The 24,488-nt window shown below is 37.1% G+C and overlaps 1 protein-coding gene across 1 annotated transcript in view; it reads left to right on the top strand.

Moving 5' to 3' along the window:
* The window catches only part of dock3 (dedicator of cytokinesis 3), a 125,072-nt gene that overhangs the window by 31,278 nt on the left and 69,306 nt on the right, over positions 1-24,488 (top strand). Inside the window, exon 6 of the mRNA XM_057326450.1 lies at positions 22,490-22,638. Coding sequence (XP_057182433.1) covers positions 22,490-22,638 — 149 coding nt within the window. The remainder of the gene's footprint in view (positions 1-22,489; positions 22,639-24,488) is intronic.

Below are 24,488 nucleotides of genomic sequence, written 5' to 3'. Positions count from 1 at the left end.
CAACTTTTAAAGTTATAGTAGGCTCAATAAACTTAAATAGTGTGCATACTAATGTGTTATATAAGAAAGTTATTACCTTTTACAGTCATGTAGAAAACTTTTTATTAGATGGAATAAATAACCTGACCACCTAATGGTAAATAAATGTTTATGCATAAAACTGTATTAAAATTGCACATGTATGCGAAATTCCATATTTATTAATGTAATAGACTCAACAAACGGGAAGGAAGGAGGCAGGAACAGGCGAACAATCAAAAGACTTTAATCAAAATAAATAAACAATAAATCCAGCAGTAAAAAGGCCGGCAGCCCCTAACGGACGACTGCCGGCCACAAGAACATAAACACATAAACAAAACTTAACTAATGTCAGGGCCCGGTCCTCTCTCGCCGTATTCTCCTGCCGTTCGTCCTTTTATGCTTCCGATCTCCTCCGTGAGAGATAAGAGGCCGGTGGCGCCCAGCTGACACTCATTATCAATCGCGTCCCGGGCTCGCTTCTTCCTCCCATGGCTCTCGTCAAGCCTCCCTCATCACAATTAACCTCTAAAACTCTGCCACCCCTGTGGAACCAATGGGGGGTCCAAAATTGCATCATCAAATCTAAAGTTGTGGATATATAATAAGTTGTGATATGTGGTATCTTTTGAAAGTGTAGAACCTCAGCTTTCTGTCCCATCAATTTTACATTTATGAGACATAAAAGAACATAATAAGGTCTGAATTGTCTTTCCAAAACCAACCCCTTTGGACATTATGCGAATAATAGGCTATTCAAATTCATGTATCTCACAAAACATAGATGAGTCATATATCAAATGAAAGCTTTCACTCTCAAGAATATCACTTTATCTCTAGAGTAACATAACAATTATTTTAAATGATTATTAAATTATTACAATTTAGAGGGTTTTCTGTAAAATGAGACCATTTTTATCAACTTATTCCAATGTATGTGGGTAGGGCACTCTTTTAAATTCAGATACAAAAAGCAAAAAATACACTGGCGTTTAAGAGGGTAGTTTGAAAAACTAATTGAAGTCAATTTTTTTGTTAAAAATAATAAATAAAAATAATAATGATAGTACATATTGGGACGGGAGTGGGCCCTCTCCATCACAGACCCCCTTGACTAAAACTGTACAGTATTGGACATTCAATTCCTTTGACATTTGGATTTTTTGATATGAACAGAACATGTAACTAAATTACTTCTTACTTCGGTGTTTACATGCAAGACCAAACATACACCACAATCAGTCTCAAATCAGTTTGGATCGGAAACGTTTAGAGCCATTCTTGACCTACAGTCACTTGAACTGTCGACAACTGTACATATTTTGGACAGCATGCAACAACAAGAGTCCTTTCGTTAAATGCATTTGCACTTTGCAGATACACCACTCAGAATTGCTGCCAGCGAAGAACAGCACATTTACTGTACCTAGATTCTTTGATCTATAAACCACAACACATCACTGGTAATAAGTACTGCATGTTTGCTAATGCAGATAGTTTGTTGTGGAGCATCAGAAATTCCCCTGCATAGCCCTGCGGTTCTTTGAAAGGTTGCTAAGCAACTAGTTGTGCGGTTGAAAGCGTTATCAATCACGGATGAGCAAAACCGAGAGAACGGGAGATGCCCGGAGATGACCTGACGGTGACAGACATGTCTGAGAATGTATGTGCGGGAGGGAATTTTACGCCTGATCACAAAAACAAAACTCAACAATAATCGTGCTTAACACTTTTGTTCTGAGCAACCCACATGAAAATCAAACGCTGTATCTTTTGCACAAAAGAGAGATCATTTGTTAAAAAGATCTCAAGGCTTTGCACATTTGGGTTACATGTGAGCCCATGGAGAGCTCAGTTACTGTGTGCTTAATTAACATTGATCTTTTAATATTGCTTAGGATAAATAAAACAGACACGATTGTGGCAACAGATATCAATACAGTACCGTAAAGTACAGTACAGCAAGTAAAAAAAGATCGGATAATTCTGTTTTGGCTGAATCCTAATTTTTGAAATGCTTATATGAGGTTTGTATGGAGACTTTTTTCACTTTTTAATATTACCTACTTCTTAATATGACTTCATTCTGCCGAACCTCTCTTTTTGTGCTCTACAGAGAAAAAGGTAGTTCGTGAAAAAAGTCATGACATGAGGATAAGAAATTAATGACAGAATTAATTTTCGTTATTTTTAATTAGGCTGAATAATGTAATAACATCTCAAACAACACCTTTAGTTTCTGATTTTGGCTTTTTTTTGTGGTTCCTTATTGCATATTTAAATGCACACGCAGAGCAGTCACGTCTGCGATGCTGTGACCTTTGGGTTTTGTTTCGATCTTAGTTTTATCACCGGTTAACATTCCATGATGAGCATACATATATGGCGCGCTTGGATGTAAGGTATATAATACTGTATTAGCCCAATCTCTCGGAGACTCGCCGCTGGAATGAAGATTCACTCCGAGTGACTCATTCGGCTGGAACATTCCGGTGAATTCTGATGCGGGGAAACAGCGTGTCCAATAGGTTTACATCACACACGGATGGAGGATCGACCGCGCTGTATATTTGGAGTCACGGTGACAAAAGATGGAGGAGGGCTTACTGCGAAGGGGCTTTTTTTAGCTTTATTTTTGACGGTCACGTCTCGGTCCATTACCGAATGTAAGCGAGCGGTGTAACAGGTTCACGATCACTGATTCATACAGAGGTTATGTTTCTCGTCTTGAGATATTTTCTATAGATTATGGTTTTCCGTCCAACAAACCTCAGGATTATTTTGGCCTCTTTGTGTTGAGAAATGGCACATTTTGTTCTTTCTGTCAGGTCTGAGTTATTTTGTTGCTTTTCCTATATAATGTCTGTCAAACGCATATTAGCTTCTTTATCATATGATATGATGCGTGTATTATTAACTACACAATTGTATAAATCGTAATGGTACAAATGTGTGATGTTATTGGCTGTTTAATCATATATGGTGCTCTTTTAGAAGCTATATCCCATTATATAGTCTGTATCTCTATTCAAGTAAACATGAAATCCAAATGTAGCACATTTTTTATACATCTTCCGTGATTCATCAGTGCATGTTTTTCTAAGAAAAAGGTTATAATTGTGTTATAGTAAAACTTACTCTGCCTTTGCAACGACTTTCTTGTTTGGGTGATGTCATCAAGGATAATAACATGCAATTGCATAATAATAGCTAGCTAGTTATTTGTCATTGTGTTAGGCTATTAGGTTAGGTTACCCAACCTCTCTCATAGATTTTTGTCATAGTTAAAGCTGCTGTCAATTTCTGACATTTAATCCCACAGTTATTTTTAGATAAATACGTTATTTTGCTGTCAATTTCTGATGGATTTTAAAGTCCCATCCTACAGTTATTTTATAAAGAATAATCTGTTATAAAACCGCAACCGAAGTCCATACACATTCAAAAACAACATCTCATTGTCGTGCTTTAACCATTTTTGCAGCTCTTTAAATGATAGCCCTATGCCAGATCACCCATAATGCATTGCAGCTGATTCTGCCCCCACCTCACTTTGTTATGATCAAAATAGGACCATTTGGTTCCATGTTTTCATTTTGTTGAAGCTGTTTTAGTCCAACCATGCTGTGCGCTGAACGTGTTACATATCATACTGTACTTTGGCAGTTCTAACGTATTAATTGTCTTCGGGACGTACAAAGTATTCTTTTTGTCTGGAATACGTGAACACTGTGTTCTTATACTGAAGTTTGACGTAGGCCAGAATGCAGGGTCCCATGGTGCCATTCGCTCTTGGTTTGATAATGTCTAGAGTGACGACTAAATATCTTGCCTTGTCAACAATGTCACCGTGTTATGGAAAAACTTTTTTTGAAGTTGGATTTTGTGAAGAAGTAACTGATATCATGTTTTTGTCTGACATTGTTTAGATGACATCTAGTTGTTTTGAAATGAGCAAATGAACAGTTCTTGACTCGAAACGGAATATTTTGAGAATTAAGAGGTACGTTTGGAATTTGTGTGCCCTAAAAGTAGTAGGGTTGTTGCGATGCCATGAACATATCTATCACGATACCAAGTATGATACTGTGCAATGTTGTGGTGGTTCAAATTGACCAGATTTTTCAAAATACACAAACTAGATGAAATCTAGTCCCAATTTCGAATACTTAAATCGAATGAGAAAGCATAACTGGCTATATGAAAAAACTTCATCCATCAATCATACAAAACAATCCACATGAAAAAATTCTGTAGATTACTTATATAGTACATATAGTAGTTACTATAGTCATTTTTATCATACTATAATATAATGCAGTATTCACTTATTTAATGTTCAATAAAAACTGTTGTAAATGCTGTGGTATACTTTTGTCACACCCCGTTGCCAGCGCCTCGGCTCTCCACCTGAGGGTGACATGTTGCTCAGTGTTTCTGCCTGTGTTTTGGTCAAAGACTCCATATCCCATCATGCCTTGTGTCTTGTCATTGTTAACCGGTTTCACCTGTGTCCCATTTCCTGTTTGCCCCGACATATCTGTATATATTGGCCTTGTGTTCAGGGGCCGTTTCAATAAGGAGGTTCAACCAACACCGAGTTCAAATGTGAACTCTGAGTTGATTTAGACAGAGATGGGAAACTTTGAGTTTTTGGTTTCAGAACAGCTGATTTGAGTTAGTTCTATCAACTCTGGGTAGACTTACCTTGAGTTAAGCACTTGCACCACAACTACGACAAGCCATGATCAATTGGGCTCCGATATTACGATTCACCATGGCAACGGCACCAAACAAGCAACATGGCGGCAGAAAGTGCTTTAGAGCGAGGCACACTTTCCGCTCTGCATACAGTGGATTTACTAATGTGCTGAAAATGACTTAAGTTTAAATTAATAAATAGATAAATATACCAATAAATAAACAAATTAAACAGTAAATGAATGAAACAACAGAAATAAAACAGAAATAATAAAAAAATAATTATGTTCTCACTCCCCATGAGTGCTCTAGTGGTGAGTGTGAGACATCATGGTGTATAGGACACTTGTCAGGGTGTCAGACTTTCATGTCAAAGTCAGAATGATCACCGGTTTGAACCCTGCTCGGAGCAGATTTGTGTAGGCTGCACGTCTCAATTTATTGTTTATTACCTTTATCGCTTCATTTCTGTATTTATTCATTTCTTTATTCGTGCACTTTATTTATACACTTTATTAATTCATCTCTTATCCTCCATAGAAAACTACAATTTGTGAGAAAATGTAAGGGAAAGAATACGCTCTGATGTAATACACGGCCACGATGGCTGATGTTATTGATGTAAGGATGGATGAAATATGTTTGGATATATCTAATTCACTGTAAAGAACGGTTTGAATAAAAATGCACAGGGACAAAATTCCACTCGGGTCCTAAATTCCTCTCCTGAAATCAAAGTACATCCCTATGAATTAATGCAGCCTCTTCACATGCAGGATCCTCCATAAAAGCACATATGACATATAAGTCACTGAGAGGGTCTCTTAGTGATCAAAATGTGTGCCATGAATGACTGTATTAATGAATGAATGAGGTACACCACCTGCGCTTTAAAAAGGGGGAGGAGATCGAAATAAACTCTGGATTTACCAAAGAAAACCTGCTCCCGACCAGGTTACAGTAGGTTCACAGAGTAAGTTACTATGGTTACTGAAACTGAGCATAAGTTACCTCTGTTTTAGAAATGGGCTTGAGTTACCCCGCTTTCTCGGGGTTGACATCCCTCACATTCTGAAACGAAAAACCCAGAGTATCCCTCATGTCAGGGTTAATATACTCAGTGTTTTCACTAAACCTCCTTTCTGAAACGGGCCCCAGTTGTCTGTTGTCAATCGTTGTTTATTGTTACGCCTTCGTGTATCTCTTTTGTTCTTGGATTTTATGTTTCGCTTTGGACTTATTGTGACTCTGTGAACTTTATTAAAGCAACGTTTTACTGCCTTTGGATCCGCTTCCTGTTTTCCTGCCTACCCTGACTTAATAACTTTAATGTTTACTAAGAAACAAAAGCACTATAGTGTCTTAAGAATTTAGCTTAATTTTACAATAGCAAATGCTAAAGTATACAGCAATATTTTTCAAGTGGAAACTAATTCAATGTACATTTCATCTATACAGCAATATTGTTGTAAATGTAAAAGTAAACAGTTAGTAGTGATCAGTCAGAGTCAATGAATCATTCGTGACTTCATGAATGACATCGACATGTCCAAATCGTTCAAAACACGGATTCATTTAGGAACGAAACAGCATTTTGTATCCTTGAAAGGCACAACAAAAAGACGAAGGCACTCACAATGAATTTTTTAGGGATTTTGCAAACATAAGCGCTGGAATTAACGTTTTAACACGCGTGTGCAACATTACTTACTACAATGCTACTGTTTAAAAAATAGAGTGGCATCACCAGTATTTTGAAGCTTTAGCATCGCAATGCTATCGTAGCACCGGTACAACGCACAACCCTATTGTGTAACAACAAACGTGTTAGCTTTCAGTAACTGAAATGTTCACTGTTCCAAAATGGCGGCCGAATCACTGTGTGGAGCAGTCTACGTTGGCATCCACCCACATGCATAATTTGGTATATCTATGTAAACAAATACATAAACACTGCTACCGATGGCTGTGCAGGAGTGTAGATGTTGCACAAGCGTTTCCCAAGTGAAAAATGTCACTTCAGTTTACATAACGGCAATATATAACATCCTCGATCCTCCCTCTTACTTTTTAAAGTTCCCTAACAGTGCCTGCGACACAAGAAATCTGCTCTGAAACAATTTGTGAAAATCTGCATCAATATGGAAGCATCATTTTAACATCAGTGCCACAGGCTGCCTGGTCCTTCATAACAATATGGCCACACAGATGCCTCTCTCAGCGACTAATACTTTTTACACACTCTCGCTGTTTACAAGCACTCGCACAATTTGTACAGCCCATCCACGAGTGAGAATATCAGGCCTGCAGTCTTACAAAACCTCTCTGGGATCCACACATAAGGAATCTGATAGCTGCATCTCGACACATTTTCTTTTCTACTCAATTGTGGGCTGTGATTCGATTCGTTGCTTCAGTGATTCGTGATTTGATTGTAAGAGGTGTGTTTTTGTTTTGTTTGCACGATTCCAGATTGCCCACTCCTCTCAGTGGATAAGAACTCACATGAAAACAAGTTTTAAGTCTGTCTTTTGGTGGTGTTTGCTAAAAGTAGCATAACTATTGCTCATACAGGCTGGTATCATATAGCGCACACAAATATGTGTGTGTTAGTGCAGTGCCTCGTTGCTGGCTTCGCAACATGCTAACATTAAACTTTATTGGATTATGTGTCATAAACCAGTTACTTCTTTACTCTTTCACTATTCTCTATATAGCAAAGTCCACTTCATGGGCAAGAAGGCAACGAAAATTATTGAGATTTCATAAATACCATGGATTAGCGATTACTGACGTGGATATTTGCATCATAAATATTACGCTTTATTTATAATAAGATCTGCATGGCTTAAAGGATTGTATTGTAAAAATGGTCAAGTTTATCTTTTCACAGTTTTTTATATTTTATATTTTGTATTTTAAGATAATAATAGCAAATAATAATAATAATGAGAAAAAACATTAATGTTTATTTACTATGTTTATTTATTATAGTTTATATGTTTAATTTATTATATTTTTACTAGGGCTGTCAAACGATTAATTGCGATTAATCGCATCCATAATAAAAGTTTGTGTTTACATAATATGTGTCCATGTAATGTGCATATTCATTTTGTATTTAAAAATACAAAATCACACATAAATATATATATATATATATATATAAATTTTTAGGTGAACTATTTATATTTACCAATAATTTAAATTACATATCAACATTTATAAATTTTTATATTTTATGTATTTCTTAAATATATGCATGTATGTGTATGTGTTTATAAACACAAAGGTAATATGCACAGTACACAGACATATATTATGTAAACACAAACTTTTATTCTGGATGCGATTAATCGTGATTAATCGTTTGACAGCCCTAATTTTTACTATTTTATTCAAAATATAACACTACTGTCTACACATCACTGTGTATTTAATGATTTTTCAAATGTAGAAAATAACAAGAAAATAAAAAAAATGTTTCAACATATCACTGCTGTCTTTCTGAAACCTCGTATCTCCATATTTCATTTTTTGCCATACATTATTAGGCTATTAGTCACCCTTTTATCATTAGTAACAAACACCCCCACCAAGTTTGTCACTGGGTTTTGTCTAACCAATAGAATTTGTTAAAAAGTTCTTGTCAACTTCGACAACACAGTATTTATTCATTTAAAAAGTACAGTGTTTTTTTCTATTTCCTGAAAAACAGCAAATTTGGACATCCGAGGTTTTGAAAGGACAGCGACCATATATTTGTATGGTTTCCTGTCAGTATTTTCCAGCTCACTCCAGTCAGCTTGTCATTTCGCGATCTAACATAGAAATGAGTGAGTTAGGGAGTGTACATCTAACATGCATTGTGGGTAAAAAAGAGGAACAAATGTAGAGAATTAAATAGTTTAGTTAGATATCAATACAAAATGGCCGACACTCAATGTAGTACACTATATAGTAGTCAGAAAGCAGGTTCAGACACAGCAGAAGTCACGAGTCGCTGTCTGACGCTAGACCTGTCACGATTATGACATTTGGCTGATGATTAATTGTCTAATAAATCATTGCGATTATGACGATTAATTGTCTGTTTTAGAGCTTTGACTTTAATTCTCATAATTTTTTATTCCGCTTTGAAACAACCATATTGTTCTGAATATAAAGACTATGTTCTTTTTCTTGGAAATACATAGGAAAAAATTGGGTCATCATACTTAAGGTTTAGGCTTTTACCTGTCAATAATACAACAGCCAGATACTTGTAAATTAAGTCAATTGATCAGGAGATTTTGGTAGACTGGTTTTCACACTGAAATAATATTAAATTGTACTGCAGGTTATTTTTATGGTATATACTTTAGTTTTTTTTAAAGTGATTGTGTTGTGGTGGTACATTTGACAAGTATTACCATGCTTTAGTTACAATATATACACTAAAATATGCAATATGCAGATGCACTACAGCTCCCCCTAGTGTCTTCTATAGAGATGTGCAATAATTGCGATGATCTGAAACCATCGCGATGAGGTCAAACAATAGCGATGAGACGATTATTTAATAATCGTGACTGCCCTATCTGACGCAATATTTGTACTCTGGTAGATCGCTTCCAAATCAGGCACTTAAGATAGCATCTAGTTTTCGATTCTGTGCATAGGGAGGGAATACACCTTAGCAACCACATAACAATTCCCTGGCAACCATTCACCTTTGAATCCTTTTGAGTTTTTAAAATCTTAAGATATTGTATATACTGTAAGCATGATTGTTGTTCACGTATGATAGTTTCTCAATGTTCCTCTATAGAACATCGCTCACCTCTGTCTGTCAGCACAATTCAACGAGCAAGAGAGGCTTGGCACAGCTGAGGAAGCTGGCAGCTGTTTCCTCCAATACCAAGCGTTCACGGCATCCCTCCACGTTTCTTCGGAGACGACGAGGGAGGGAGCGCATTTGCGTGTGGGCTGCCGAGAGCTTCTTAAGTAACTTCAATACAGCAAGGAAAAGAACCACCAGGACGAAAAGAAAGGAAGGCAAAGGCACATGGTCGTCCGAAACAGATCAGTGATAAATTAAAGAGACGGCACGCGTGTGAGAAAGGGGTCGCACTTTGTGCCGCATGCCTGGGAAAGCTTGCGTTCCTGGTTGACGTGGGTGGCAACGTGTTTCTGTGTGTGAGGGAAAGTGAGAAAGACACAGCATGCGTGTTAGGGAGAGAGGGAGAGACCAGTTGCAGAGGAAGAGAGATATTGGAAGAGAAGTATTTGACAGCCTGTGATTTCCACTCATGTCAGGCGAGTGGCGCATGTTTAGAGCTATTCCGCAGGAACGCTCGGAGGGGAAACATCTCGCTCTGTAGTGGTAAGTTGATGCGGTTTTTATTTAACCGTTAGGATTGCTCATTTGAGACTGCACGGCTTGTTGATGCCGGTCGCAAAGCATGCTGGTCTTTTGACAGAGCATAGATCGGCTTGTAGTTTTCTTCAGTTACGTTCAGGCCCTCAGGTTGGGCCAGGGTTATGACCCTTTGAGTGGACTAAAGTCAGCGTGTGATGATATGAGAGGGTTGCCGTGGTAATGCAACACAAAAGCTATTGTAACAAACAGAAAGTCAATAGGTTGTGACATTTCGAGAATACACAGTTTGTGATTTAACAAGGAAACATGAAAAAACGTATTTCTTAAAAGAATAGGACTATTTTAACTGTCATCGTTTACTCATGTTATTTCTTCCATAAAACACATTTTTTTTTTCTGTTACTTTCATTTATTAAAAGGGGGAGAGAATGGGGAAATGTGTCTTAAACTTAAAAAGCATCATAAGCATCGTAAAAGGTATCATAAACTTTTGTCAGTGGAAGGTTTTATAAAATGCTTCAGATATTTGGACTCATTAGATTCATTTTAGCGATGAATCAGATTACCGTTTTTTTCATTAACCTGTTTTTACGAGACCTAATTCACGAAACATTTTGAGTTAAGCAAAGTGATCACCAGAAGTTGCGTGTTTTACTTCCAGTTTTTATTGTAAAAATGATGTTTAGGGCTTTTGATTGGCAAGCACTTCAGAACACTCTGTACAGAGCCCCTCCCTCCAGAGATTCGTTAGTCTTATGCAATTGATGATTGGTTCCTAACTCTAGAAGGCGGGGCTTCTTCGCTAGAGCATTATTTTGCCTTGTTTATTCTATCTTCTTATATCATTTACAGTTACAGCACTGCGGCGTCTTGTTAATATCTGTAGTCTTCGGTTATTTTATATACATTATATATATTGTTTAAACGTCATTGTGATGAACAGTGTCATTTCTATTATTGTCGATTGTGCAAAAGTGTTCCTAGAAATGCTTGCATAGCAGTTCACTCTACAGCTGTAATCTATAACATACTAATAAAATGTATACCCTGAATGTGCTGTAAATCACTTTGGATAAATGCTTCAGCCAAAGTACACAAAACGGTTTCAAATCAAATTTGTATTTGATTTGACTTTGCTTTCTCTATTTCATATTACTTATAGGGTTATATCTCTTTTTATTCTATGTTCGGACATGTGTTTTTCTTCCTTTTTTTCTTGTACAGCTGCCTTGATACCATGCAAACTGTAAAAAGCACTATAAAGTAAACTTGACTTGACTTGACTCTTCATAGCATTTTAAGTTTCAGTTTTGTTAAAATGCTACATCATTGCTAGCAATTTTGTGTCTCAATATTGAAAAAAAATGGTTAGATCTGTCAATTTTGTTAAAACACAGTCAAAATCAATTAAAATAACAGGTTGTTTGTAAAACCATGTGAGGCTCAATAACACTTGTTTATCATATTCTGTATGTCTGTTGATGACGTAAGAATATTCCATTTGAATGGATGTGCACTTTGATTTCTGACACCATTCTATTCAACTTAAGCAGCTTGCATGTTTATTGCATATCAGAATAGTTATGTGACAAGGTTACATTATTTTCGACTCTCCATATGTTCTGCTTCTTGCTCTGCGTGTGTGTTTGGCTCAACGAAGGGCACAAAAAGACTTGACATTTCTTCTGGGCAATGTAAAACTAGGGGAGAAGCGTGATTGCGTGCCACGAGCAAAGGTCATGCCAGTTCGCAAGAGGTTTGAGGATAGTGTACTGTCCAGTTAACACGCATAAACGTTGTCACGCACTGTCACGTTCTCTCACGCTTGCTACTTGAGTGTCAACTACTATTACCTTCCCAACATGATCCTTTTTACTGTAGACGTGGCTTTCCTTGGCTCGGCATTGCTAGGATGATGTCACATGTCCACTTTAGAGATGTTTACCTCTACATTAACATTTTATTGTCTTTCTGTAGCAGACCATTGTTATCACACCGTCCATCTGGCATCAAGGGCTTTGATAGAGCTTTCAGCTCCCAGAATGCACTTCTTCAGGTCATTGTCCTTTCTTAACAGCTCCTGGACTGACTTATAATAATCTATGCTGGAGCAAACAGGGATCTTTCGATGGTATTGGTTTATAAATAGTGGAACAGTCATGTGTACTGTTTGAAAATGATTCTCAAACCATCAACATTCAAGTTAATGTAGCATATCTGTCTCAGACGTGGTGGCTTTCCCACGAGTGCTGCTGTAATTGAAGCATTCTGTCAAGATATACTAAACTTGTGTTTCAGGGGAGTTGGTGTAGTTTTTATATGACAGCCCTGTTATATTGCATTAATATTGTAACGTTACCTGCAGGTTCTCGTGTTTTTGTAGATGGTTTGAGGTTTTCTGTTCTTTATTGTATGCTGCACATTTTGGCGTATATGTAGTGATGTTCTCTGGTCATATTACATGCATATAAAAATCTGCATATCGTATATTACAGTATATTGAGCAGCGAAGTATTGACCTAGTAAGAAGTGCTATTAAGAGCTGTCTTCATTTTTTTCTGTTCTATTGTACTTTTATTAAGATGTTTTATGGTGTTTGTTAAACTGTGTTAAGGAGCACAGTTAACCCAGATAGCACAGGTACGTCTGTAAGATGTCTGCTGAAGATCTGGAAAACAACTGCTGTGTAAAAACATCTCATAAACGTCTGAGAAAAAAACAGTTTTACATACATTCTAAATTATAAACATCTTACTGACATCTTCTAGATGTCAATATGACATCTGAAAGGAGACATCTCAGGGACGTATTGCAAATGACCAAACAATCAAAGAAATACGACTTGCAGATGTAAAGTAGACGTCAAATAGACGTCACCCAGATGTTTGTCTACTATCGGGGAAACTGAGTTGTTTAGGTTTGTTTGGGTTACTTTTGGTTTAAGATCCACACAAATCACTCGATACGGTCACAGTGTCACTTTAACGACTCAATAATGTCATTTGGTTTCTTACTGACCTTCTGTAACAAACATCTTTATTAGCTTTCGCTAAATTGTTCCTTCTACCATATCCTAAACATCCTAAACATGACATGTGTTTCCTTTACCATCTGTTAGCTTTCGTCCTGACTGCAGTTAAAAGACCTGTATATAGAGTGTATGAGTCGGCCAGCGCAGGTGAGTGTTAGCATTGACTATGCGGCGGTGACTGTGTGGCGTGTGGGAGGAAAGGTGTGAGTCATCTCACAGACTCAGATGGAGGACACAGGAACTCAAGCAACTAAAATGTCTTGATTACAGTTTTTCCTGCGCCGTGTCTTGTTTGCGCTTCATGCGTAGTCTGTTCGTTTTCTTTGAGATCTGCTGTCCCTGTTGAAAAAAACATCATATGCTGTTAGGTATGTTTTGATGCTTGTTTGTGCTGGTTTAAGCTGGTCATGTGCTGGTTTGTGCTGGTCATGTGGTGGTCCTTAGCTGGTTTAAGCTGGTCATGTGCTGGTTTGTGCTGGTCATGTGGTGGTCCTTAGCTGGTTTAAGCTGGTCATGTGCTGGTTCCTCAACAGCTTAAACCAGCTCAGGACCAGCACATGACCATCTTAAACCAGCACAAACCAGCATCAAAACAAACCTAACCCAGCATATGCTGTTTTTTTCAAGAGGTGTTGACGAACGCATTGTTTAGGAATTATTGTTTGTTTTTTAGCAGTCAGCATGGAGTGACATTTTGCTTCATACAATGGAAGTCAATGGGGGTCAATGTTGTTTGGTTCCTACTTCCAAATACCTTCTTTTGTGTTCTGCTGAAGAAGGAAAGAACATACAGGTTTGGAATGACATCCCAGATAGCACAGGTACAGTATGTCTGTAAGATGCCTGCTAAAGACCTGGAAATCTGGAAAGCATCTGCTGTGTAAAAACATCTGAACGTCCTCTTAGAAAAGGCAGTTTTACAAACATTCTAAATTATAAACATCTTACAGACATCTTCTAGGTGTCCATATGACATCTGACAGCAGACGTCTCAGAGATGTATTGCAGATGAGCAAACAACCAAAAAAACTATGTGTAGCAGATGTAAAATAGACATAATAGACGTATCCTAGATGTATGTCTGCTATCAGTGATGCGTGCAATAAATGATGAAAAAAATTATTACCCAAAATTCTGGTCAGTTTTGATTTCAGATTTCAGTTTTAGATATCAGCATGTTGATAATTATTTGGTGTTGCGTTCATTCTTTAGGCTAACATCTGTAACGGTTCATTTAACCTGCTAAACATAGAAAGCTTTAATAATAAATGCTTTGATGCTGTGTGAGGCTGTGTCCTCAGTGAAGGCTGATGTGTAGGAGTGCCGTATATTTATATCATTTTATATAACTGTAGATACATTATATTCTAACACATAACACGTTACAGTATATAGACACCAGAGGTGGGTAGAGTAGCCAAAATCTTTACTCAAGTAAAAGTACAAGTAACTAGAGAAATTGTTACTCAAGTAAAAGTAAAAGTCACTATTTTAAAAATTACTTGAGTAAAAGTAAAAAAGTATGCAATGAAAAAACTACTCAAGTAGTTAGTTACTTAGTTACTTTGTATCTGATAATATAGGCCTACTACAGGGCTAGTCAACTGGCGGCCCGCCAATCATCTTTTCCTGGCCCGCCTTAACATTTCAAATAAGTGGAGAGACTTTAAGAACGGTGTGCTTTAAATGCACGTCCTCCTGAGACGCCACATCTTTAAAAGTCCAAAACGCTGCTACATAATTCCCGCGGCTCATAATGATTTACGTCTTATAAAGTGATTTGATCGGTCAGTCCAAGAAACTTAATGTTATTTACAACGATATAATCAGCAATGCATTGCACAGCCACAGGCAATCGGTTTGCGAACGCGATAGGTCGCGTTGTGCCCTTGATAGTAGGCTAACTGTAGGAAGGGTACACCACGTGAACGGTTGTCTCAGATATGGGGGAAACGGTGTTGTTTTTATTACTTCATTCATTATGTATAACGGCTATATTTATGAAAAACAGCTGTTCATCTCCCCCAGAACTCGCACTATACAAAGGCTCTGCCCTATAAGTGCGTGGGGCACATGAATGCGATGGGAATTCACCCGAAGATGTGATAATAGCATTCAGTTTCTTGCACAGATCAATTGACTCGCTTTATAAGACGCTAATTTAACGTCACAAGGGGCAGGGATTACTTTTGTGTTGAATGTATTTGCGTTTTTTACTTTTATTGATTTAACTTTAATTATTTCAACCAAATATCTTCAGAAATATCTTCTTGAAAAAGCAATGCCACCCACATCTCGATGTACTGGAGGACTGTGGGTGAGTAAATTAGTAGCAATTTTTGGGTAAAGTAACGCATTAAGGAATATAAAATACAATTAAAAAGACAATATGCCTTTTAATTTAATATCATGAAAAGGCACAAATACTGGATGCAATATTTGTGTGCATTTTAATATGTGGCCTATAAGTAACAGCAACAAAAACAGTATAAAAGGAACAAAACGCAATAAATAACAGAAAAACAAAATAACAGAAGAAATGAGAATATGGTAAAAAACGGGCCCGCATCCTATTTATACTTTTGGAGTCTGGCCCTCAAAGAAAAGTAGTTGAAGACCCCTGCCCTACTACATAAAATTAATATTAACGCCAATATTTTAATATTACATTTTAATCAATATTTTTAATTATCATAAGCAGATATCTTTGCAATATACAGTACATACAGAGACTAAAGAATAGACAAACACAGAAGAGACAAGCATTTCTGTAAATTTCATCTAGTCCTGATGTCAATGTAGTTTACACAACTTATTTAGAATAATAGACCATGTCAAACTAAAGCATGAACTAAACTCAGAGCATTTCCTAAGATGATCTAGAACATCTGCAGTGCTCTCTTAAATGAAAGACACATTTTTGAACAAAGCTCATGTTTTCTCGTGTTGTGTCACATGTGTGTTGTGAAACGCTCTTACTTTTAAACAAACAGTAAACAAGTGAACCACACGCCCATCAACAAGTTTGCGCGCCGGTGCGCGCATATGGCGGGCATTTATCATTGCTGGCAAACAATATGACACATTCGCAGTTTTGATTGTATAGATATAGATTAATATCCACTTCATCCAACGCTCTTTGTGTTCTGCGTGTTCTTAAGTTTCGTGCTACGAGGAGTGAGTAATCCTGCTTCAGATGATTCAGATAGTGATGCGAACTGAACAAATCATTTGAACTGATTCATTAGCCTATTCAAATGGTTTTGCCCATTGTTCAATTAATGCATTCAAAAGAATCGACACAAAAGAATCAATCACTCGGGAATGCCCGTAAAAAGAGACGACAACCTTGAAATAAACAACGCGTTTTAAAAAGCATATTTTAAAATGAAGGAACGAAGGAACGTCACGCAATGTAAGTTATGTAACGAAGTAAAAGTACAGATTTTCTATTAGAAATTTACTCAAGTAAGAGTAAAAGTACACACTTTTAATTGTACTTAAAAAGTACATATTTTCCAAAATGTTACTCAAGTAAATGTAACGAAGTAAATGTAGCGCGTTACTACCCACCTCTGATAGACATTGATTTAATAAATGTTTCATTTAATAAGGAGGAAACAAAATAGATAGTTCCAGAAGGAGATGTCATTATTCCAGTTGGCATATCTAACAATACGAGTAAGACATTGGGGCACATTTGCCAAACGTTGCTATGTGCAGCACTCTTCACTACTGTGAATATCAATTCAAGCTTTCCATCGTGTTCAAGTGTGATTAAGCATCAGTCGTGAGAACATACAGTCACAAATATCTTCATGAGATAAAAGACAGGTGTATATTTCCACTGAATGTACTAAGAAAAGATTGAATACTCCCTCATCTTGAGGTAAACGAAGCTAAACGAATAAATGTAACTGCGTTTGCTGACAGCTGGATGCGTCGAAATCCGATTCTGACACCTGTAGCTCAATTGGACGTTTGTATTTAAAGCCTGTGAGTCATTCAGTTGTGGATGGTGCGATAAATACATGTTCCTCGCAGGGCTCAGCTCAACATGTGCTCCAGCTCCCCTCCCACACACTTTTTCATGTTATCCTCAGCTGAATTCCCTCAAGCACACACCACAAATGTTGCCTTGCATGTCACCCTCTGTCTTTAAAAATCATCTGCTACACGCTTGCCTTAAAATCATTTCTTACAAAGTATAGGGGTTGTGCCGTGGTGCTGTGATGGGTGGTAAAACCATAGCACAGTGTCATAATGCTGGGTTTGTTTCAACTCACGGTTGGGTAAAATATAGACAAACCCAACAGTTGGATTAAATGAATATAGAAAGTGTTCTTATTGTTTATAATTTCTTAAATGTCAAGTGCTTGTTAATCGACTAGGGCCCTATTATAAGTGACAGAGGATCCTGATGGATTCTGGCTGGATGCGATCCATCTTTTATAAGCAGGTGAGGAGGTGATGTTCTGCCCGTGCCCTCCCCTTCCATCAGAGCTTTTATTTCAGTTAGAGCCTGAGACTGAGACAGGTCTCTCGACAGCCAATTTAAAACAATAATAATTCGATTATACCAAGGCTGGCCAATCTGTTTTTGATTGGGGTAAACGGATTGCAATGGAGAGATATTGCGACTGATCGAGCCGGAGGGAAAATGACACTACACTGTGTACTAAAACACACCTTCCTTTGCCAAGATTCCAAAATACCTCACATGACAGCAACCAAGAACATCACAAACCCGGAAATAAGAAAAAAGTTAAATCTTTTTAATCTAGTCTGACCAATTCTGATGTCTTCTTCTATGAAATGCTTCACAGGAAACTGTGGGATGCATATTTACTTCATTTCATTCCAGATAGCAGATCCGGCAAAATGGAATGGCTGTAAATGGCATTGATCAGATTGAGTCCTTTCATCAGGATTCAGTCTGAAGTGTTAGCCCGTGCTGAAATGTGTCCTGATTACTGTGGTAGATTTTATCTGACTTGCATTGGACTGTTCAGTAAGATTTCAGCCTACAGGATTGGGAATGTTTGGAAAAGACCATATTGATTTCACTACCCCTAATGACGTACACTGAAAATTGACACTGTTGAGGGTTATTATAAAAGTTGAAAAAAGTTATGGCTTTTTTATTAAATGATAACAAGAACAGTTGAAGGGAACAGAACGCAGGTGTCCAGGGACTCTTGTAATAGGCAAATTACAGTAATATAAATATCTATAAAATCTTTTATTGCACAAAAGTGACACAGCGTTCACAATCCGAGGTTATGCATGATAACAGGAACAGAACAGTCACAGATTTGAGCTTTGTAAGTAATTGCAACGAAATGTATTCTTGAAAACTGTGAAGTTATAGAAGAAGTGGTGGTTTGCTGGTTATCGCCGAGGTCAAATATATTTTTGAAGCACATTACATTTTTTTTTGCATAATATAGAGTAATAATAGAAATAAGAATATATCTAGGCTGCACAAAGAATCATTTTAACACATGGATGAGTTATAATTGTATTTTATTGCATTTTCTGCTGAAAATCTCATTACCGTAATGCGTCCATCTATGTTTGAGTGCATGATATGTTTTAATGTTAACAGAATAAAATAAAAAATTCTGAAAATAATAATTGGACGTTCAAAAAAAGAAAAATTGGCACATTGATATTCTTGTATAGTAAAAAAATGTGTGACTGATGTTCTCATACTCTGCAACACTTTCATTGGAGTGTTTACATAGATTTTTACACTTAAAAAGTAAATATTCATTAATTTTTAAGGTCCTATTTTGGTTTATGGAGTGTCCAACAACAAGTTTGCATACATACAAGGTGTAAAAACACTATTATTTTGTTATAATATGCAGATTTTCTTAACCTTACTTCTTGACTGACTCTCAAATGATTCCTTCGGCGAATCATCCGTCTAATTCCCTCCTTTCCGCCAGCCTACTCTGATCTGATTGGTCAGATGGTCTTGGCCGCTGTGATTGGTCTACTGCGAATGAGGCTCACGAGCTACAGTGTTTGGGGTAGAAGAGTGAAGTTTTCGCGGGCAGTCCTAGCAAAACGTAGGCGGGGACTATATGTAGTGAAGTAAATCTGCGGCGGTTCACAAATCGGACTAGGGACGACTCGTTTGCGTTATTTAGAGTCAACTCCCTTTTTCAAAGCCAATAACTTTGTTATTCATTCACCTTCGGCTTTACATCTTGGCAGACTGCTTACATTCACACAGGGCAACATTACACACTACATGAAATTTAATTTACATGATCTCGTAATATGTACTCTTTAAGCTTGATTTTGTTTGAAGTCACACATCTGCCTTCCAAACACTTACAAGGTTAACAGGTTTCTTTATATTTGTCTAGTTAAAAAATGAATACTGTGTGATGTGGTTGATAAGCGCAATTGTCTTTTTCTAGTGTTGTAAATAATGTCGCTGTATAAACTCCCCGTAGGCAGCGCAATATGCGTGAATTTGTTTACTAAGCTGATGGAACCGGCGAAATGCAGAAACGTTCTTTGGAAACCGTATCACACTTTTTTGCAGGCAGGGGATGGGCGGGGATGTATTTACCGGCCCGAACACAGAACTTACAGAGTGTGCTTGTAGCCACTATGAGGCTGCTCAGGAAGGAGTGGCAGTAGAATTCGTCCGGTTAACAGTTGTTCTACCCCTGAAGTAATTTTTGAGACATTATTTTATGGTTGAAAAACTGTTTTAAAAAAAGTGTTGCTTTAAAATGAACATGCTATTAGGCGCCAGAACCACCGAGACATTTTTACGCAGCTCATAAGGCGGCCAGGCACCGGCTCCATGTGCTTGGATGGTGATATTTTCCCAGCCGAGGTGCATTAGTTACTATAATATGTTGAGTGTGGAAAAACGTCACCGCCGATCGTGCGGAAACAAATGCCAGCTGCTGTCATTTTCAAAAAACACGGGGCTTCCATTAGAAACAAATAAAAAAACACGGTGGCTGCAGGCATAGACACAGCGCCTATTGCCTAAAAAGAAATTTTGTTGATGCAATTATTTAAAAAAATCATGTTTTACATAATGGAAACAAAGATTTATATATATACAGTATATATATATATATATATATATACATATATGCGCTTTGTAAGGACATTGTGTCTAGAGCCTACTTGAAAAGTAAATAGCATGAGTAAAATAGTTTGATATATGACAGGTCTTGAAACCAACAAGACTTCCCTGGTCAGCTTCATCAAAATTACTATTCTGGTCCAACACCAAACTAGCTTGAACTGGTTTGGTAGACTATGCTAGTCTAACACAGACTTCTGTTATGGTACACTTTCAGTTTCCAATAAAATGCTTAGTTGTTTATATATTACATTATGTTATCCAGGAGATGGGAATCTGTCGCCATGAGACAGGCAGGAAATGAGTCATGTTGAATTATTGGTAACTGTATGATTGAGTGACAATTATTGATGCCACCATCAGTAGGAGACGGCCATTATTCACCACAGTATGGACAAATGTGCATTTTCACACTGGAATTTCCAGACCCCCAGCTGATTTCCCCATTAACACACAATGGAAAGAAATATTGACAGATACATCATTCTACATACATGCCACTTGTGTGTGGGTGTCTAGGCAGACGTTCTTGCCCGAGTTCCCTTGCTCTTTCAAAAACGTGTCAAACTTCAATCCTGAACAGTTAAGTGATGAAGGGCGACACACACAGTCGGTACAGCATGTCGGTGATCAACTCACCGATCCGTCCCCCGTATGTCTCCCTGAGGGTCGACATGGGAGACAGTGTCATCCATCATACACCGACTCAGAAGGAAAGCCTAGTGGTTTGAGACGTGTTTAGATGATGCCCAGTGGATGGTCCACCTTTTTAAAGAACAAGTTGTGTTGTACACAATCATTCTGTCAATCTGAAGAACGCAAAAGGCTGCTAGCAAAGCTGAGGACAAAGTGCTACATTATGGTATTATAGTGTTGTTTTTTGGACATGTACCATGGTAATACCATAGTATTTTTTGAAGCACCCTGGAGGACAGAGTGAGTACTGCAGTAGTTTTGTTACAAAAGGGATATTCTTGAGAGATGTGTAATTTCAGTTTATACCATGTTGTCACTTTTTTTTACAAAACCAGTACTTTGTATTGGCTGTAGATTTGTGTGTTTAGAATGTGAAATTGAGTCTAGGAATAATAATACTGAGGTTATTGCAAAAAGGCAGATTGTGTGCATACTATTTTGTTCTTACTACGTTATAAAGAAAGTTTTGACAGAACACAAGTGCAAACATCTGGAAATATTTCACTGTCAAATATACGATTCCAATTTTAAAAGTTTTGCTGTCAAGCTAAGTTTGTCTTGATGTCAGCTTGGCGATAATGCTGTTGTCAAGTGTTAAATCAAAGCTAATGTGTTTATGCCAAATTTAATTTTTAACTTTTCTTTCAGAGGTTCTTATGGATGTGTATTTGCATAAAAAACGCATCTGGAGAAGTTTTATAGCTTCAGCGATGAAGTCACCAGATCAGGATTTGCATTTAAAGCCACAGGCTAGTTTTCTGTACCAACATGCGATTGATTTGATTTTTTTGGCTTCGTTTAATCGTTATTTACTCTATGATTTAATCAGAAAACTTTGAATGTATTGTATTTTGGAGTGAAATGTAATTCTGAAGTACTCGTTGGGCTTTTTAACATGTAGGCTAGTGAATTATAGGTTTATGCTTCATTATTGCATTTTATTTGCTTAGAAGTGGTTGTTCTTCATTGTGATCGTGTAATGCAATGTATTTCTGCATTTTGTGTATTTTCCTCTGCTGTTCCTTATCTATCACAATAGACCAACTACAGAGTTTTGGGTTTGTTATATACAGTAAGTGGTTGAAATGGTATTTTGTTCTATGGGTTAATAAACCAACATACAGAACAATAATAATTTTTAGGAGGAAATTATTATATATATTATATTATGCTATTATATTATTTTATATATAAAAATGTTATTGCAAACATTACAGTGCATATAAATGGTTGTTTCCATTGTTGTCCAACAAGAAACATCCCTGCATTATTTTGGCCTAAGCTTTTTTTTTTAAAGTACAGATTTTGAGCAAAGCAAAATACTTTGTACATCACAATCTCATTTTAGCCTTAAAATGCAATGGAAAAACAGAAGTGTTGGTTGTTTTACTGTCTCATGGTCTGGACAGCTTGCTGTTGTTGATTGACCAATGAATTTCAAGTTATAGCAAGAGATTCTATGTTTAACATTTTAAAAACAACTGTTCTTTCACTCTTTTGGGGGTCGTGAATGAGTGATATAAATTTGCCTTCTCACTTTCTTTTCTTTTTACAGAAACATAAAGTCGACCTCTTTTACAAGCTCCGTCACGTTATGAATGAGTTGATTGATCTGAGGCGACAACTGCTTTCAGGTCACCTGACCCAAGATCAGGTCCGAGAAGTCAAGCGCCACATCACCGTACGACTGGACTGGGGCAATGAGTGAGTCACCTACTTTTTTTATGTCCTGAATAATTTTGACCTGAAATAAAGACAAAATATCTAATGGAAATCTCAGAACCAACCAGATTGAAAAGCTTAAAGAGATTCATTTATTCACCCTCATGTCAAAAACCTGTATATGACTCTTTTTTTCTGTTGAACACAAAGGAAGGTATTTTGAGAAATGTCTCAGTGGTTTTGTGTCCATATAATGGAAGTCAATGGGGGTCAATGTTGTTCGGTTACAACATTCTTCAAATATCATATTTTGTGTTCTGCAGCGGAAAGAAAGTCTTACAAGTTTGGAATGACACCAGGGTGACTAAATGATGACATAATTTTATCCAAAGGTAATCAGTCACATGATATGTACAGCTCATGTGATTGGCTCTGAGAAGTGAGCGCCATTGAGATGAACGGTGATGCTTAGGAGAGCTTTCTTCAATTATTCAGGACCTTCTTGATTCCACCCATGGCATGTTGCCACACTCTTAAACATACAAGATATGCCAGTCCATCTTCCCATTGAACGAGTCATTGAACACTTGACCGTTTACTTAAATGCGTTTAACGTCCAGATCCATCACACTTCACTCAATTGAGGGGTGTTTAAATAAGCACTCGTGCGTCGTGGAGATCTGCCAGACTTCAAAACGTGCTAGAGGCCGAGACCTCCTGAGTACAGAGTCATCCGAGCTGAAATGTTAGAGATAGATGGTCGCAACCTACCGGAGCCTTAGAAAGACTTGGCCCGGCTCGGCAGCGAAAAAATGAGGGAAACAAGAACATACAGTATGTCATTTACTGGGTGGATAATGTGAATTACGGTGAGAAATGCAGATGGTGGAACGTGTGGAGGAAGTTTGTTTTATTGGGAGTAAAGAGACTTTTTACACAGGATCAAAACGCAAGATACCACCCCCATTTTTAACCTACACAGTTTAAGAAGCATTGTAATGCGATTCTTCGCAGCTACCTGAGTTTGCAGTTGTTTCATCATTGTTTCATCTTTTTGGGAGGTTTTTAAAAGTTTTTTTCGGCAAACAGGAAGAAGCTGCTAGGAATACTGGCGATCGAACTTTTAACCTGTATTCAATTAATTAACAAATTAGGGCTGTCAAATGATTATTTGTGACTAATTCTATGCAAAATAAAAGTTTTTTTAGTTTTTTTTTGTTTGTGTACTATGTATAATACTTATGTATACTGTATATAAATATATACAGTATATATAGTATAATTTTAAGAAAAATATATATTTGTATATATTAAATATTTATATTGATGTATAAAATAAATTGTATATAAATATAAAAATGTACATATTTCTTAAATAAACACATGTATGTGTTTGTATTTATATATACATACAGTACATTGTATACAATTATTTTACACAGCATGCACACATACTGTATATTATGTACACAAAAACATTTTTTTATTTTGCATACGATTTGTCGCTAATCGCTAGACAGCCCTAAATTATATAGAGGGTATGCATTGATGTCACTTTCCCACGTGAACATGCCGGCCCCCTTGAGTGCCAGGACACGTTTCCTTGAGTGGTAAAACACGCAGCAAAATGAGTGCTTTCAATAAGAGAAACAAAGAAACCGGGACTAAAACACGCAATTATTTGCTGAGTAGTTAAGAGGAATTGGACTCAACGGTGATCCTTACGACTTACAAAGGAACCCGGTGTCCTTGGACACTGATATGTTGCACGGAATTGCGTTTCCTGATATTGTAAGCAGCCATTTTGCAGAGTGTTTTGCCACTCAAGGGAGTGCGTTTTTGCGTCTTCACGTGGATAAGTGACATCACGTGCATACCGTCTATATTACTGT

The sequence above is a fragment of the Triplophysa rosa genome, linkage group LG25 (genome assembly GCF_024868665.1).
Source record: "Triplophysa rosa linkage group LG25, Trosa_1v2, whole genome shotgun sequence".
Taxonomy (NCBI): Eukaryota; Metazoa; Chordata; class Actinopteri; order Cypriniformes; family Nemacheilidae; genus Triplophysa; species Triplophysa rosa.
The sequence above is the reverse complement of the archived record's forward strand: the minus strand, read 5'-3'. Positions and strand labels throughout refer to the sequence as shown.